General features: G+C 33.5%; 1 protein-coding gene across 1 annotated transcript in view; it reads left to right on the top strand.

Annotated features, from left to right (window-relative positions):
- The first annotated feature begins 6,575 nt into the window (after window positions 1-6,575).
- LOC118203765 (uncharacterized) overlaps window positions 6,576-19,094 on the top strand; it is a 392,790-nt gene continuing 380,271 nt past the window's right edge. The window contains exons 1-2 of the mRNA XM_085825986.1: window positions 6,576-6,745; window positions 17,985-18,134. Coding sequence (XP_085682112.1) covers window positions 6,688-6,745; window positions 17,985-18,134 — 208 coding nt within the window. The 5' untranslated portion in view covers window positions 6,576-6,687. The remainder of the gene's footprint in view (window positions 6,746-17,984; window positions 18,135-19,094) is intronic.

A 19,094-nucleotide genomic window follows, 5' to 3' on the forward strand; every position in this document is an offset into this window, starting at 1 on the left:
GTGCTTTGCAGTGAAGCTGTCACCACCGTGATAGCCTGATAACCTGAAGGCTGTGTCGCTGATCGTGTCAGCGTGTTTATAGTAGTTCATCGACGACTTAGTGTAAGTGTCTATACAAATATCAATGTATCGTCTCCATGTGTATGTTATTATAAAATAATAGAATAATTTTATTAATGTGTTTTTATGTGCATATCGTACCCACCTATTAGTGTCAACTTATATTAGTCTTTGATATATTAGTGTGTTGCATTTTGTAGTATACTGTAGTATTAGTGTGTCGCATTTTGTAGTATATTGTAGTATTAACGAGTCGCATTTTGTAGTATTAGTGTGTCGCATGGTTTAGTATTAGTGTGTCGCATTTTGTAGTATATTGTAGTATTAGTGTGTCGCATTTTGTAGTATACTGTAGTATTAGTGTGTCGCATTTTGTAGCATTAGTGTGTCTCGCAGTTTGTAGTATTAGTGCGTCTCGCATTTTGTAGTATTAGTGTGTCGCATTCTATAGTATACTGTGGTATTAGTGTGTCGCATTTTCCAGTATATTGTAGTATTAGTGTGTCGCATTTTGTAGTATATTTTAGTATTAGTATGTCGCATTTTGTAGCATTAGTGTGTCTCGCGTTTTGTAGTATTAGTGCGTCTCGCATTTTGCAGTATTAGTGTGTCGCGTTTTGTAGTATTAGTGTGTCGCGCTTTATAGTATACTGTGGTATTAGTGTGTAGCATTTTGTAGTATATTGTAGTATTAGTGTGTCGCATTTTGTAGTATATTGTAGTATTAGTGTGCCGCATTTTGTAGCATTAGTGTGTTTCGCATTTTGTAGTATTAGTGCGTCTCGCATTTTGTAGTATTAGTGTGTCGAATTTTATAGTATACTGTGGTATTAGTGTGTCGCATTTTGTAGTATATTGTAGTATTAGTGTGTCGAATTTTATAGTATATGTGGTATTAGTGTGTCGCATTTTGTAGTATATTGTAGTATTAGTGTGTCGCATTTTATAGTATATTGTAGTATTAGTGTGTCGCATTTTGTAGTATATTGTAGTATTGGTGTGCCGCATTTTGTAGTATACTGTAGTATTAGTGTGTCGCCTTTTGAAGTATTAGAGAGTCGCATTTTGTAGTATTAGTGTGTCGCATTTTGTTGCATACCGTAATATTAGTGTGTCGCATTTTGTATTATATTGTAGTATTAGTGTGTCGCATTATAGATAGTTGCAGGGTCTGGACAGCACTCGAGTAAACCGTGCGGGTGTCCGGCCCTGCTGTCACCTGCAAAAATTCTTTTATTTTTAATTGTTTTAACAGTATTTGGTGTTTTATATTTTCTGTATTTTTTAATATTTGATAAAAATATTTTGAAGTTTTATGTATACTTGCCTTGCCGCGAAGTGAGAACTGAATCAACTGAATGAGAACTATATCTCTAGGCGTGGCAATGACTGCGACAGGAAGAAATAAAATAAATATAAACAGCTAGTTATGTAATGTTTGTGTAAGTGAACTGACAGTTTTTAAAAGTCTCTTTCTTGCTTTTTATTGCAGTCTTAAATTAGCGAACTTTGAAAAATGGAACGAAAGTTTTGGTAGTATAGTAGTGTTACCTTCATATGCATTGTTAGAGAAACGAAAGGTATTTGGGAAAGCCATTCGTAATATCAAAGAGGGTTGGCATGAAGAGAAAGCCTTTTACACTGACTACCAATAAGTATTTGGACACCTATGCAAATGACGATATCTGCGGTCCTAAGGTACATCACGGACTCCGCCGGTATATATCGTGTAGGAAACAGCATCGGCTTTAGTCGCATGCAAGGTGCCTCGCAGTTCGGAGCTCTCTGATTTCGAGAAAGGTATAATTATCGGGTATCACAAATGTGGCCTATCCTTAAGGGACATATCTAGCGATCTGAATTACCCAAAATCGACAGTGGCCTATGTGATTAAGAAGTGGAAGGTGAGCGGTCATTGTCGGAATGTGCCCCGAGTCGGCAGACCAACGAAACTGGGAGATAGAGACCGACGAGTGCTGTCCAGAGAAATTCGGAAAAACCGCACCCAACCGATGGCCCTCTTCCGCGAGGAGTTTCAACAGGCATCCGAGAGTATTTTTTCAATGAATACCATCCTTAAGGAAGCACATCTGCTTGGTTTTCATGTTCGTGCTGCTGCCCATAAACCTTTGATCACAAAGTCCAACCGCGCTGCTCGGTTAATGTGGTGCAAAGCACATCGAAATTGGACCGTAGATCAGTGGAAACGGTTTCTTTGCAGTGACGAATCAAGGTTCACCCTTTACCGTTCGGATGGCAGGGTCTGGGTCTGGGTCTGGCGTCTACCTGGAGAACGTCTCCTGCCAGAATGCATTGTGCCAACAGTCAAGTTCGGCGGATGTGGAATTACGGTCTGGGGCTGTTTCTCATGGTATGGGCTGGGACCCTTGGTCCCCATTCATGGTAAGCTCAACTCCGATGCCTACTGCACTATTTTGGATGACAATGTGCTTCCTACGTTGTGGCAGTTTTACGGATTGGACCCCTGTTACTTTCAGGACGACAATGCCAGTTGTCATGTTTCGACGTTAGCCAAGGCTTGGTATGGTGCCAATGGAGTTCATCGAATGGACTGGCCTGCTCAGAGTCTAGACCTGAACCCTATCGAGAACCTCTGGGACGAGTTGCATCGCCGAATTCAGGGGTGCACTACCCGTGCAAATTCGGTGAAGGAACTTCTATGTCTTCTCCAAGCTGAGTGGAAGAAAATACCACTAGCTGTCATACAAAGACTTGTGGAAAGTATGCCCTGAAGGGTCCACGCTGTAATTACCTCTAGTGGAGGCTCTACCAACTATTGATTTTGAATAAAGTTTTTCTCTTCTATCACAGGTGTCCAAATACTTATTGGTAGTCAGTGTAGAACGCTGATCTGAGCACTGCGATTTAAAAAAGTGCTATGGTTACACAGTGTGCAAACTGAAATCCAGGATTCATCTGGCAATGACGGAGGGTAAAATTTGTGCTTAAGAGCGTTCCTATTTACAAGTGTTTTACGTAAAACGATGACTTCAAACTCAGCTGGCTGAATGCACAATCTCAAAACAGCTGATGAGACAGAATTTTGTTTTAACAAAATGAAAAATTTTATTAACAAAATTTAAAAAAATCTGAAAGCTTTCAGATTTTACATTGCTCACAAAGAGGCGTTTTTTAACGCTTTGCGTGTTACCTTTATTAAACATCACGTTCTTCGCACTTAAACCATAAAATGCAATTCAACGGCAATATCGCGAAATAATTTTAAAAACGAGCAGATCTTTAGAATTTTTTATACAGAGTCTCGCGCGCTAGAGATAATTTTTTTCTCCGAACAGTATTGCCATTGCTTGCTTTGAAATCATTGAGTTTGCCAATCAAAATTTCGTTAAAGTGTTACAAAATATGAAATCGATAATAAAAACAATTCCAAATTAAGGCTTCCAGATGCCCATATTCGGTGTTATTTCGTTATTCAAGCGATAATATTGGGTGGACACAATTTGAAAAGTGAAACGAACATTTAAAGTTTTTGACGCAAAATTCCGAAATGAAATAAGTAACCCTCATGGGCTAACAATTATCATACATAAGCAATAATAATAATAGCACAAAGAAAACCTCACAATTTATATATTCTCTTTCTCTGCACCTGTAAGACATTTTTGTTGGTTACACTTCGTAATTCAAATACAATGATTCAAATACAAGGATTTAGTTTTTAGAATGATGTTTCTTTCAAATAATTCTAACATGTTTAATTTATTATTACATAAATTACTTTAAATTAAACTAAAAATAAACAAATTAGGAAAACATTCTAAGTTTTCAGTGAAAATTTAGCAAGTAGGAACCTAATCGCTCTCTATTATTCAATAAATTTCCTCTTGTTTGATTTAAAATTCATTAAATAATCTACAAATATTTGTATGTTGTTGTTCAGAGGCCAATATTTAGAGTAAAGAAGCCATCGCAGGACAACACACTTTATTTACACGAATAAGGAATAAAGAGATCACACAGAAAATCATATTGACTCTCACATAGCATACATCACCATCTCTGTACGCTCGAATGACGGATGTGTCGGGAGAAGAGACAGTTGCGCCATCATAATTAATACGCATGCGAATAAGAAAAAAACGTTCGCTCGCCTCTACCCAACATATGTAAATAGATGTAAACTTCTTCATTGCTTATTACAGCTTTACATTTCATGGCGTTTCTAATTTGATCAAATTTGCAGCCTTGCAGAGATAGAAATAATCTTCATCAAGAATTGTAGATACTCATTGGTCAGTCTGGTTCTTTTCTTATAAATTTTCTGCTGTGCAAGAAAACCTGTTCACATATAAATGTACTCACTCCCAAGCAAAACTGTTATTTTTAATACAAAGATGTAACTGAGCCTATTTTCTGGCAAGTAAGAATAAAGGTGCAAACGTACGTATGTACGTACAAAAGAAAGCACGCATAAAAGTAAGTAAAAGGATGCTCAGTAGAGTGACCGACCAGGGGTGCTGAATGTAGAAATGCGCTGTAAGAATAATCAAAATAATTTGAAAATACCGAAAAACATCTTCTGCGAAACTTTCTGTTTAGATTTCGCTACTTTTGATTCTTAAGGAAAAGATCTATTAATTTTAAGCTAAATATCTATTAATAATGTTGCGTTCTACGGGTTCGTGGATTTGGAGCGATTAATGACAACACTTGATGAAGATAGAAAACACAATTTATTAGCCGATATTTCTCAAGAGAGCTTCAAAAACAAGTTTACAGTCGTCGAAAAACTAGGACAAACACATTGAAACAATTAGCAAAGCAGCCTTCAGGCTATTAGGCTATAACGGTGAAGACAGCTTCACTGCAAAGCACTACAGTACACCTCCCGACTTGGTTCGGTCGTTCTCGAAATTCAACGTACTTTCGAGCTTCTCCACTCTACAACTCGCGATGCACTCGGCAATAGACTTGATAGCCTCAACGATGCACAATCTCGATGCACCAACTTGCGATACACTCGACGATGCACTGACGAGACACGCAATTCACTGACGATATTCTCTACCACTTTGATACTTTGATGGTACTCTGGCATGCAGCGGGATGTGCACCACTCTAGCTCTTTCCAGATTCCTGAATGAGTCTTCTTAGGGTCCTGAAGTATGTAAAAGTCCACAAATGAAGCTTCTCCAGTTGATATAGCCTTGTAAAAGAAAAAGAGAAGTGAAGCCCTGAGCGACGGGGATCAGCAAGCCATGTCTGGGGAAGCCGCAGAAGGACAGGGAAGTGGGGAAAGCTGACCGGAATACAAAGAAGTTTGTAGAATCCGAAACTACTACTTCGTGTACAGGCAGGTTTATATAGCTTTTGGCCTGCCTTCGAGAACGTTCTGGGCCAAACCAATAAGAATTTGTTCCAGAATGTTCTCGATCCGTCTATTGCATATCGCTAAATGGGCGATTCCGCGCCAAATATGGCAACCCCGCCTTCCCTTGCCATTTCCTAGTAACTTTAAATCCGGTTTGGGGAGAAGCTATCTTTCCGCAGCTGGGCTTTTCGTAATAACAATAATGATCTATTAATTATCAGCATTGTAGAATTCATTGTAGATCGATTAAATTTACTAAAGCAGACGATATTTATCTGCTAAGATAGAGATATTCCACTGCCGACGAACTTTTTAAGAAAAACCAGCTGGTATTTAATTTACATATGGAGAAAAGTCATAAAAATTACATGCAGCTAGCCAATTCTTTAGATGAAAATAGAAGCCAACAGAATTGCTACTCCTCTTGTGGCTTCGGCAGCTGGTTTTCTTTTGATTTTGAAACTAGAAATATAATGACTAATGTCTCTTCTGAAGGAGATCAAATTTCTTTTTTTTTTTTTTTTTTTCTTTTTTTTTTTTTTTTCTTTTTTTCTCTTACATGTAAAATTTGGCTAAATACTCAATTTTCTCGTTTATAAGTAACAGATGTATTCTCAATAGTTTCTGATATGAGCCTGATTCCTGATAGCTCGACTTTAGGCACAAACCCAGGCGAACGAATGGGCTGGCTGCATCGTAGGATTCTGTGGTTTTCCTCGTGTGTAATACGAATAAGAGCTTTTTTCCTTGGAAAGTTCTACACGAAGGCTTCTCTCTCCTTAGGGAGCTAGTTCTCTTGTGTTTTGCTATATATATAAATAACCCTAAGCGTCCTACTGCGACACCTATCATAATAAATCAAGGTGGATGATTTTAAACAACCTTTTACCTTCGTAGATTATATACGCGCAACATCCCATTGTAACAATCTTATTTTTGTGCAAAGTTGTTTATTCCTGTTCTTTTCTCCTTTAAAAATGTTTCATCATTTCTGTTTCTATAATAAAAATGCCTCATGGTTTCATTTCATTTACATTAGCACGATGAAAAAGATATTATTTACGATATTACTTCTCTATCTGACCAGCCTTCATTATTTATAGATTTCTGCTTCCTCTATTGGCAGTAGGAATTTGTGTATTTACATTACAACTTTGCAAACGAACTGCCGCGCCTTCTGAGTGTAGGGTTTCGTTCTAACTATATAATGTTATTAATTTTATCTTTTTAATCTATTTGTTTTGTGTCTGCATGTTTACGTTCCATTAAAAAAAATGAAGAATCTTCATTTGTTGCTAGAGATCTTTGCGTGCCTTATTATTGTCCATAAATGTAAGTAAATATATTAGTTATATTTTTTTTAACTGTGTTGGAATGGCCTTTAAGAGCACACGCCTTAAGCTGTAGAAAGCGTCCTTTTTGTTTATGCCTCATTTCCGAATAAGTTCAGCTGTCTATATATATATGCATGTAAAGATATATATCATTTTCTTTAACTGCTGTACGTTTTCTTTTCCAAAATCGTATTTACAAGCTGTATTGAATTGTAAACATTCCTTAGCTTTGTTTAGTTTCGAATCGAAGTATACAATATAAATATATAGTTTGAACTTATATATTTGTTTTTGAAGTTTAATATTATATATGTTCGTTTTTTGGTCTAGATCAGTGGTTCTCAACCTTTTGACTAACCCGTACTATCTAAACAAAAATTTGAAAAACTTTTGTACCACCATTTCACACTCAAAAATAGTTATAATAGTTTTATTTGAAATGCCTTTAATTAATTTTTTTTTTTTTTTTGGTTCAGCCAAAAGTTAATGTGTTATTTTTTAAATCTTCAGTAAGAGTTCAATCACAGAAATTTATATCAATAGTTCTTTTTCTTCAGGAGATTTTTGAATTTAGTAATTAAAAATACCTTGCGTACTACCTATTTTTCTCTTGCGTACCACTGGTTGAGAATCCTTGATCTAAATAATTTCAGGATTGTTAATCTTTGCTTTGTAATATTCTAGTATATAATCCTGTAACTTAAATTGAAATAAACATTTGTGTTTAGCGAGTTTTTTTTTTTTTTTTTTTTTTTTTTACACCAAGTGCATTTATGTTTTCATCAGTTCATAAATAATGTAATCATATGATTTTATTTCATACATCTTCCCAAAACCAGCTGGTAATGATGCATAGGTAATAATAATAAGGCAAAATTTTGTCATAATATGAAGTGATGTTTACCAAAAACTAAATGGAGTCATAGCATTTAATTCTTTTAAATCGGATACTACTCTCTAATTTAATTGTTTGAAATATATTAAAATAGAATAAAAACTATGTTTAAAAAATTTGCTACATTGTATTAGTCATAAAAATGTTTGTTAGAGGTATAGAATCATCAGGTTATTTTGAGAAGGGGGAGACATAAAAAATGGCCCTCGCTGGGGCTGGAACATGGACATCTCGAATATGCGCAGAGTTAATTTTCAATTTGGCCTACATTGTAAGTCAAAAATGTCCAAATAAGTTAGAAATATTTATGTAATGATGTTCATCTTACATTGCTAATGTAAAGCATGTGTCACTTTAGAAACATAAATCTTTGTATTTTCTCAAGCATTTTACTAATCATGAATTTTTCATGCAAAGCAAAGGTATTTTATAACTTTTAGATTTGTATTTTAGCATTCCAATTAAGTAATTTTAAATTCTGCTCAATCTCGGTTGAAAGAACAAATTTATTTAGCAAATTTGTAAAAATAATAATTAAAACAATATGGTATCTTGCTTTAAGAAAATGAGGATTATTGGGTTAATCTTCGGATTATGGTAACTTGGCGATTTTTTGGCGAAAATTTGGCGACCAACCCTGCTACAGCAACCTGCTAGTTTTTTTTTAGACACCATTTTGTTTTCACGAAGTAAAGGCATGTTTTTTTTACTCAACATTTTTTTCCAACAATCTGCTAGCCGAATTACGCTTATGCTATAACTTTTGTGGAACAAAAGTGCTTAATCATGAGGAAGATTAGGTGCGAAATTGGGAGAAAGTGCAGAATCGCCCACTGTTTGCCGCGTTTTTAAGAATTGCATGTACACGGTATCATCCATGTACACGTCGACCTATTTTCACTTAAAAAAACATCCTAGAATTGCACAAAAATGGCATTGTGCACACTCTTGACTTTATCCATGTACACTGCTAAAGTCCTAGCTAGTAGCCTTTATCACCTAACCAAAATGTCGCCAAACTACTTGTTACCACATTTCAAAGATTAGCCGATTATTGTTTCCAATAATGCCTAAGTGTTGGGAACGAATAAAGCAAGTCAACATATTACTTGTAAGATGCAATCTTTAATTTTATTGTCATCGATGGAGAATGAGAAAATGTTTGGGTAAAATCCTAGTAATACGGTGCAGCCTTGGCGCGACTTTGAAAATTATCGCCAACACCAAAAATGATCTAAAGAACATCTATATATATATACTATACACACATAGATATGTATATACACACATAGTATATATACTATATACATAGTATATATATATATATGTATATATACTATATACATATATATATATATATGTATATATACTATATACATAGTATATACTATGTATATAGTATATACTATGTTTAACTGTATATTTTCTTTGAATGACCCGTTAACTACTCATCGTATATGTCCCATTTTTACTGCTCATCATAAAGTCGCCAAAAGTAGCTAAATCCTGTGTGCACCGGCTACTAGGATTAAACCAATGTTTTTCTAATAAAATCAAATGAACAAAATAAAACATTAAAATATATCCAGAGTTATTTTTAGTATATTAGATTCAGTTCATTAAGAACTAGAATGTCTGTGCTTTTTTTAATCAGATGACTGAAATACCAATTAGAATAATTTAAATCTGTTTAAGAAACATTATTTATCATAGAATGTTAGGTTATTTAATTACGGAAAAGCCTCGAGGGCTATCTGCCTAAGGGGAGGGATGTCTTCTTGGAGGACTTTCTAAGGGAAACTGGCTCGTATACACATCACACATGGACAAAAACCATGAAAACACCCATGCAGCCAGCCCGCTCGTGGCATTCGAACCCCGGACCGAACTACCAGTGTTCAGCGACTTTACCGCTCGGCCACTGGTGGGTTCATTTATCATAGAATTTTTGCATTTATAGTAATATATATACATATATATATCATTTGTTATTAGCTAGCAAAAAGGAGAAATTTACAAAATCTTTACAAGAATGCAGATACAGATTTTCTTCACTCAAATACAAATTTTTGTTGTGCCTTTTAGTGGTTAACTGATTTGTGAAAATGCTTTATCAGCAAGCAGTAAAATAAAGAAGCAAATAAAAATTTTATGTAGAAAATTCATTGTTTATATAGATTCTGTTAATAAGTTTCTTATTCATCATTTTCTTCAAAATCAGTATCAGGATTGATTCTTCTAAACATTCTATATCTGCATCTTAATTAATACCAGAGTCACATTTAGCCTAATTCTGCTGATCTTATCTTCATTATCACACGCATATCATCTTGTGAGATTTCGGGAACGGTGATGAGGCAATTTTTTTTAAATGACTATAGCATTCTGGAAGATGTTGAATGTTCATTTTCCTAGTTTCCATACTTTTGTTTTGTTTCTGTTTTCGAAAGTTGTCGGTCAGTAATTTGGTTCTGTTTCCTTTTTTGAAGATATCAGTAAATAGGTTTGTTGGTACTTTTCCATTTTGCCAGTGCAAATCTCGCCACGCAGACTTTGTTGGTGACAGCATACAGTATACACATAAAAAATGTTAACAAATGTTAGTTTTAAGAATTTTTTATTTTGAAGGCATAATCATGTTTAAAATTTTGTAAAAAGCCAATAAATAAAGACTATAAATTTGCAAAAGGACATTAATTTAAGAAATTACTATGCTTTCATGGTTCAACATCCTGATTCGCCGGTTCGTATCACGTGACCCCAAGTAAACTTTTCTCACGTAAACTACGCTACAAAAATCTAATTCTCTCAGTAATTATCCACATTAATTTCAAGTTAAGTCTTATGGAATTTTAAATGCAAGAATTATTTCAATTTGTACAAATAGCTTATTCAATTATGCAAAACCGCAGTGCTTTACTTTGCTAGTGCATTCTCATTAGATTTGATGAATTTAATCCTTGATTTTGCCTTTTCTATATTTTTGCCTACAAGTGAGTGGTGTGATTGCATCCTAATTAATTAATACGAATGGTCTTAGGGTATAAAATTTAACTAGTAAAAATTCTATGTAATTGTGTGCCATTGAAAGAAACAATCAATCTAATGAGAAATGGCTGCGACTTGTTTTGAAAATGAAGGGTAAAAAGTTACCAGCAAAGATATTCCGTTTGGCATCAGTTGTACCATTATTGGTGATTTTATCGTATGCGCTGGCAGAAAGTACCAGTTTATTCATTAAATTTTAGAAAATTGTTTCAGTTATTTATGTTTAAAGGGGTGACAATCAAATTGCTATGAACTCATGCTACAATTCAAGATAATTTCATCATTTTTATGTGAAGCAAAAGTGCCTAAAAGTCAATTAAATGTGATAATGTAATGGACTCTTGAAGAAGAACTCTCATCCATAGATGACCATCTTTACTCATTATCTAATCAGGTCATTAATTTATCATGTAGGCTTGCTTAGATTATGCAACATTTTTCTTGAAATGATTTATTACATTTCTATACTATTTATACCAGTTCCTTCGTTTCTTGTCTGGGCTGATAATGTTTAATATAACAGTGTTAAAATTTTGGCGGTACTATTCCGTTTTGAGGACCGTAAAAAATTTGCAGTAAAAATGTATGCACAAAAGCACCAAATCTAGCAACCCATTGAACAGCATGCCAAGTCTAGCGTACGCGCTGATTTCAAATTGCATAAGTCTAGATAGTTCTATATTTCTTAAGATGCCACTGAAATATTACTTTAATTTTTAAATCTTTTTTTGATATCCTATGGTTTTGGGAATTGCCCATGATGAAAAGTCTGCAAAAGAATGTTTTCAAAGAAAAGGCATCATTCATTATAGAAAATTATGTTTGAACGACCAACGAGGTAAAATTATGCTTTAGTGATAACTCGGGATCGAAATAGCGATGCAGGAATCCATTCAGTTATGTTTGGCTCTTTTTATATAAATTTTAATAATGATCTGAAATAGTTATTTACTCTTATGCTTCCGTTCAGTTATGTTTAGCCTTTTGTATATAAATTATAATAATAAAAAAGTATTATATGAAATTAACCTTTCATCTAAATTAAAACAATAAAATCTTAGATAGTTATTTACTACTATACTTCCTTTCTTGCATTAAGGTTGCTGCAATTATTTTTGGCAGCACTGGCATCAATCAATTTTTCCGGATTATAGATCATCAGTTTAAATCTCGTAAGATGGCATGCAGAAATTCTAAAATTAAAAATATGAAACCTTAATTTATGAAATAAAGAACAATTATAATCTAAAGGGTATCAAAATTTACAAAAAAAAAAAAAAGCTTAATATTTATTTGTTTACTTTATTAAACATTTCTTTCAATGTAAGTTGTTTTAAGTTGCTTCATTTTATGTGATAATACTCTCTCTTTAATTCTATAAACAGACACAATTTCTTGTTCAGTTACAAAGTTCCGCTGTTCAAGTCCCATTAATTTTTGTGCCGAGAATACCGACTAACTCGTCAATCGAAATTTTTTCGTTTTCATTAACCTCTCTGTCACATTCTTCATGTCTTTATCCATTTTTTGCAGCAATTCCACTTTTTGTTTGAGGGACATCGAAACATACTTTCGTTTTGTACGATCCTTTGGGAGCTCCAGAATCGGAAATTCTATTTGACATAATTGAAAGTTCAAGTTTACTTTTATAAAATTGATCTTACAGTCTGCAAAAAATAATAAGCCGGATCCAATTCGAAGATTAAGGAACAACGCAATCATCAACATTAACTAAAATAGATAATTAGATAATTTTAGATTTTACCGTCCGTTATACATTAAACGTGCACGCGAAAACGTATTCTGCGCTTGGGCACACGCATATGCGCAGTGGTAAAAGGTCTTACGCGCACGTGTAATTGCCTATGCTCATGTGTAGACGCGGCGCATGCGCAGAAAGTTTTTAGCTTTGAGGTCCGGATTATGGGTGTCCGAATTAACGACTTTTGACTGTAGTACCATTTTGGCAAATGGTGTTAATTTTTTATTTTCCTTTGATTTTGAAGGTGACATTTAAATATATGTATATTTGTTGATTAAATTTACTTACCTGGTGCAAGTTGGACTTTTTGGCAACTTTTTATAGATCACCAAATATGGGTATTGAAATTAAGTGAACAGGCATTATCAATATATCAAACACAACACATTTAAGCATCTTAATTCGTGAGCTTGCATGCTGGGTCCAGTGGACTTGCACGATTGAAGAAAGCTTTCTGAAAACACCCCACATTCCTATTTTGTATAGTCTCCTCCAAGGTCATCTTCTTTGTGTTTCCAAAGTTTTTCTCCGAATATTTGATTTGAAGTTTTGTTTTGATTGGATCAGGCCTGTCGGACCTATCACGCCTGTTCACATTGTTGTTATGTAGTTGATTTGTGCCACTACAGAAAACTGAAACCATGTCGCATAATTTATATTACAAGGAAGAAATGTTACATTTACAAAAATTATTATAAGATGTATCAACTGGTGAAGAATCCATTGAAGAAAGTGCAGATAAAAGTGATGAATTTTTTAGCTCTCATGATACTGATTCAGAAACTAAAATGGATTTTGAAAATGAGAATGACATTAATTACTTTACTGGGGGGGGGAGAAACAGTGGTCAAAAGAAAAGCCTAAAGCTGAAGTTAGAACCAGGGCTGTGGAGTCGGAGTCGTTCAGATTTTTGGGTAAAAGGAGTCGAAGCTGGAGTCGCTAAAAGCAGGTCGACTCCAACTCCAGTTTTTGTTGAATAGTTTGAATTTGAAATGAAATTTAAATTGAAAAAAAATTAATAACAAGCTGAGTTATTATTTTTATTTATGAACTGTATACATTAATAAATAGTTATTTTTTTATTTTATTGACCTATTAATAAATAAATATAAGGTAGGAGGAGGGATGTGATATTTTCCATCCTCCTCCCTTATATTTATTAGTAATTAAACTGATTCATTTAGTTACTTCATTTAGTGACAAATCTCACTGGCAACAGCAGCAAGAACTCCCAAAATTGATGCCATTCTTAAGAAGTGAGCAGGAAAAGGAGTTATCTATCACGCAACTTGATAAGGAAAGTACATATTTGATGATAAAGAGTTTTTAGAATTAAGAACTATTTTAGAAGATGTAGATAACCCTAATGTTTCACTAATAGAAAGACTGTGGAATGATCTTGCAGAATTGGAAACTCTTCTTTCTACACCGTATGTAGGCACAAAAAAGCTGCAATCTGAAGAATTGACCAGAGGACCGAATGCAAGAAGACTTTCTGAAATGGAGGTTTTATTGCAAAAGGAATCATTTCTTCAATAAAGAAAAGAGAAACTAGTTTGCTAGACAGTGAGATCTTTCTGGGTTCAATATATGTAGATCTGAAACACCGAATTTTCTTGGATGACAAACAAATTAAAAAGACAAAGAAAGTCATCTATGAACTTTCATTAAGAATGAAATTATTCTCAGAATAATTGGAGAATTTGAATCGGGACAGTCAAACTTCAGGCATTGCAATTGAGTCTCTATCATCCTTTTTTAGTGATGAATTAGATTTTAAGAAATATTTTTGGATAATCTTGAAAAGGCTAAGGCAAACCGAATGAAAATAAAGAACCAAGAGCCTTTAGATATAAAAAGGAAAAACTACGAACAAGATCTGTAGGCAACAGGTGGAACTGACTTAGAAATTTCCCAAAAAACTATATCCTACAAATGCTTTCAGGGATTAGATTCCTAATAAACCTGTGAAATAATGGGATAAAAGTGTTTGTGTTAGTTGATACAAAAATTTGAGGGATTAGATTCCTAATAAACCTGCGAAATAATGGGATAAAAGTGTTTGTGTTAGTTGATACAAAAACGTTTTGTACGTCCTGAAAAGTTAAAAGAAGTAGTCCTAACAGTAACAACTCTTCCTATCGTACTCAAGTTAGTGCGGAAAGTTCTCAGCTTTGAAGTTTATCAAATCGGATCTATGGGTGTCCAACAAGGATCTTGCTGAAGCTATATTGTTTCTTAGAAATAACTAATGCCAGTTTTTCCATTTCGTAATAAATGCTAATTAATATAAATAATTTACTATGCCATAATTTTTTTTTCTGTCGCATCTAGTACTTCTTTTATATTAAAAAAATAAGCTGTATATGTTTACACATATATATATATGAGAGAGTCAGAGTCTTTAAAATTCCAGTCGGAATCAGAGTTGGAGTCGGTCATTTTCCCTGCTGACTCCATAGCCCTGGTTAGAACCCCTGCTCATAACATTACTAAAGTGCCTGGAAACATTGGTAAGGCATAGTATGTGCAGACTCCAAATGAATAACGGGAACTTTTACTAAGTGAACAAATGTTGCTGAATGTCGTCAGTAATACAAATATTTATATTGCATCTATTTCTGGCAACATTCAAAGGGAGAGAGGTGCTCGTCACACAACTCCCAGTTTTATAAGTTCCAGTTTTATAAGTCTTATATATATTTTTTTTTTTTTTTTGTTCATAAGTCATCTCATGTAAATGGGCAGGATCTGTAGGCAACAGGTGGAACTGACTTAGAAATTTCCCAAAAAACTATATCCTACAAATGCTTTCAGGGATTAGATTCCTAATAAACCTGTGAAATAATGGGATAAAAGTGTTTGTGTTAGTTGATACAAAAATTTCAAGGATTAGATTCCTAATAAACCTGCGAAATAATGGGATAAAAGTGTTTGTGTTAGTTTATACAAAAATGTTTTGTACGTCGAATTCAGAAATCTATCCAGGTTCTGCAACCACAAGATCTGAATTGTGTGAAAAACTCTCCCGATGAAATAGTAAAAAGACTGTGCCCAAAACTCTATGGATCGAGTCAACATATCACTATAGATAACTGGTACACAAGTTACAATTTTGCAAGAGAACTACTAAAAAAAAAAAAAAGCTAACTATCCTCAGAACAGTTCTAAAGAACAGAAGGGAATTTTCAACGGAGTTTGTTTTCGGTAAAAATCAAGAAGTCAGTTTCCAAAAAGATACAACTTTGGTTTCTTATATTCCTAAAAAAAAAAAAAAAATAAGTGTGTCAATTTGTTATCAACAATGTATCATGACAATGCAGTCGGTGGTGAAACAGGCGAATGTAAGAAGACTGAAATTCTAACATTTTATAACCTTACAAAAGGGTCTGTAGACGTAGTTGATGAAATCTCAGCTTCGTATTCTACATCCAGAATATCTAAAAGGTGGCCTATAGCATTGTTTTTTTCTCTTTTAAACACTGCTGCAAGGACACTCATTTTGTCATCCAAAAGTCATATAAAAGTCGGTGTTTATATTTCAAAATCTTACACTGAGCGTGATCGAGGATCGAACAAAATTTCTTGCTTCAGTACCATCTCTTCCAAAAGAACTTTGAGCAAAACTATATGCCTATTCCAGAAATAGTGATGATGGACAACCGCCACAATAAAAAGAAAAAAATTGGAAACAAAAAAAAAAAAAAAAAAAGATGCAGCATTTGTCCAAATGAAAAGGACAAAAAAACCAAAATAGGCTGCCCAAAATGTGAAAAATATTTGTGTCTGGAACACATGACAACACTTTGTTCAGCAAGCTGCTAACAACATTTGTTTCATTTTTTCTCCCTGTCTATGATAATAATAAAGAAAATAAAGACTCAGTATTGATTAAAGGTATGCTGTTTTTTTTTTTTTTTTTTTTTTTTTTTTCTGTGTTAATGTAATACATTTTTCTATTCCTTTTAAAAATTAATTAAAAAAAATTAGGGAAATAAAAATTTAAATTTTAACTTTTATAATTTGCATACTCTCTAAGTTGATCATAAAATTGTGGCATAAGTGTAACTATTTTACCTGAAAAGTAATAGATTTTTTTCTTCAAAAAATACGAGCCAGGTCTTTTGGACCTAGGGCACACGCTCTTGTAACTCAAAAGAGTGTGCACTTTCGCTGGTTAAAATACAAATTTTAATTAAATAGGGATTGTATAATATGATCCTTGATCTGCAGCATACAGGATAAAGGAATGCTATCGAAATTGTAACTCTCTGATTCTGAAGATTTCTGCCATGCGTCAGCTGACGAAAACAGCAAAATTCACGATAAGATTAAATATAAGATACAGTGGGCGAAAATGTATTGACAATTGCCTATAATTAATCGATCTAGTTAACAAAGAAAATGCTTCACAATTTTAGCTGGGCATAATGAACAATAGGAGGCAATAAAGACACAAATCTAATGAAATTTTCGTTTTAATATGCCTTTTACACAAAATATACAACAAAAGCGTAAATTTGCATGTCAAAAAAAGTATTGGCAAGATCATACAGCAAAATGTAGGAACAAAATTAATACTTTGTATTCATACCTTTTTTATTTATAACAGCTTGTAATTTATTTCACATAGAGAAAACCAAAGCCTTGGTTGTATTATTGAGAATTTTGTGTCATTAATGCAGGAGTATATGCTTAAGTTCATCTTTACATGAAGTTTATAGAACACAAAACAGAAAATATTGAATGCTGTCCACTCATAATGTTATTTTCCATCGATCCTGTCTCATTAAACATTTTTACAACATTTCTAATAGTAAATCAACTCATGCCCAGTTCTATTCCTATAGCATGATAAGTTAAACCCTCATTTCTGAGCTGAATAATCGTGTTTTTAACATTAACATCCAACTCCTTTAACTTCAAAGCCCTTTTATCACAGTATTAGCAAAATAAAGTTTCGAAGTAGCACTGCAGACTTTATAATAACAGGGTTTCTTATCAGTCTAAACATGTGAACTCAACAAAATTTGCATAGTAGTTAGAACTTTGCCAATACGTTTTTGACATGCAAATTTACGTTTTTGTTGAATATTTTGTGTAAAAGTTATGTTAAAATGAAAGTTTCATTAGATTTGTGTGTTTATTAACTCTTGTGTTTGTTATGTCCTGCTAAAATTGTCAAGCATTTTCTTTGCTAGCTATAATGATCAATTATAGGCATTTGCCAATACCTTTTTTATCCACTGTATTTCATCACCAAATAGTGGCAGAAGATTGTTGACATGTATTGGCTAATATCTAAGTATGTTATTTTATTTATTTATTTATTTATTTATTTTTGTCAAAAATGCAATTATGTGAGATAAAGGATAATGTATTTTGCTCTTGTGTTTTGTTCTTACAGTTCCTATAAAGTATCATTTAATGATTATATTTATTGTGTATTATTTTAACATATTTTATCTTTCTTTAAAATTTTCTGATGTATTATCAACAAAAATATTATTTCTGATTTTATCTTTATTTTAGCATCAGCAATATACTGCTATCAGTGTAATTCTAATGAAGAGACGTATTGTGCCGAAGTGTTTAATCGAGACCGACTGGCTCTGGAGCCAAATTTGTGTGATGGAATTCATGAAGCAAAATATTGCATTAAAGCAACTGGAATGTATGAAGGTATATGAAGAAATTAAATTTTAGTTCAATGCATTTACATGAAATAATTGTAAGTTGGGAAGTATGCTTTATGATTCAAGATGACTGTTCATTTAGCGGGACAGCAATCATTGTGATACATATATGTTGGCACAAAATGTAGATTGAAAAGGTAATGGCAATACTAATGACACACCAAGCCTCATCATTGTTTGAAATTACATTTGCATGCAAACGCCTGAGAGAAAGATATAGAATAGAGATTCATGCAAGAAATAATTCCATTAAATTAATTTTGGATTAAAAGACTTTTTGGTAGAAATATATTTACGAGTGCCCCTTATCGAAAATTGGCGATTTTTGGCAGTACATGGACACCGAGTTTGTGCAATTCTTTGACTTGTTATTTTGGCTTTGTGTAGCAGCGATTTTTGCCACAAAAAATCGCAGCTACACAAAGCCAAAATAACAAGTCAAAGAATAGCAGACTCTGTACCCATGTACACATCGACCTATTTTCACTTAAAAAAAGTCAGAGAATTGCACAATATTTTCATTGCACACTCCCTTGACTTTGTAAATGCACACATCAATCTATTTTCACTTAAAAAGTCAATGTAGCACCCAGTTCTACACCAGAGCCAAACAAAAAATGTATAATCTCAATAAACTGCATTTTAAATCAAACAATGAACTAACATAAAAAAAGGAAATTCATTTTGTACCATCTTAAGCACTACACAAAGGAAATACTCACCTACCTTATTTAGAAATTTCCATGTGTTCAGTCCATGGCACACAAAATTCCTTAACAGCATGCAGAAACTTTCCTCAAAGCATGTTCCCTTTCTAATGGAACACTTTATATAATATGGTAAGCATTTGAACCTTTCTGACCAACTGATTCCGACTGAAACAGAAAACTCATCTGAATGATCTTTACGTCAACCATACGCATTTCCTTCATACAAACAGGTCACT

This window comes from Stegodyphus dumicola, chromosome 10 (assembly GCF_044657685.1).
Source record: "Stegodyphus dumicola isolate Sdum_Otavi_A_Nest chromosome 10, ASM4465768v1".
Taxonomy (NCBI): Eukaryota; Metazoa; Arthropoda; class Arachnida; order Araneae; family Eresidae; genus Stegodyphus; species Stegodyphus dumicola.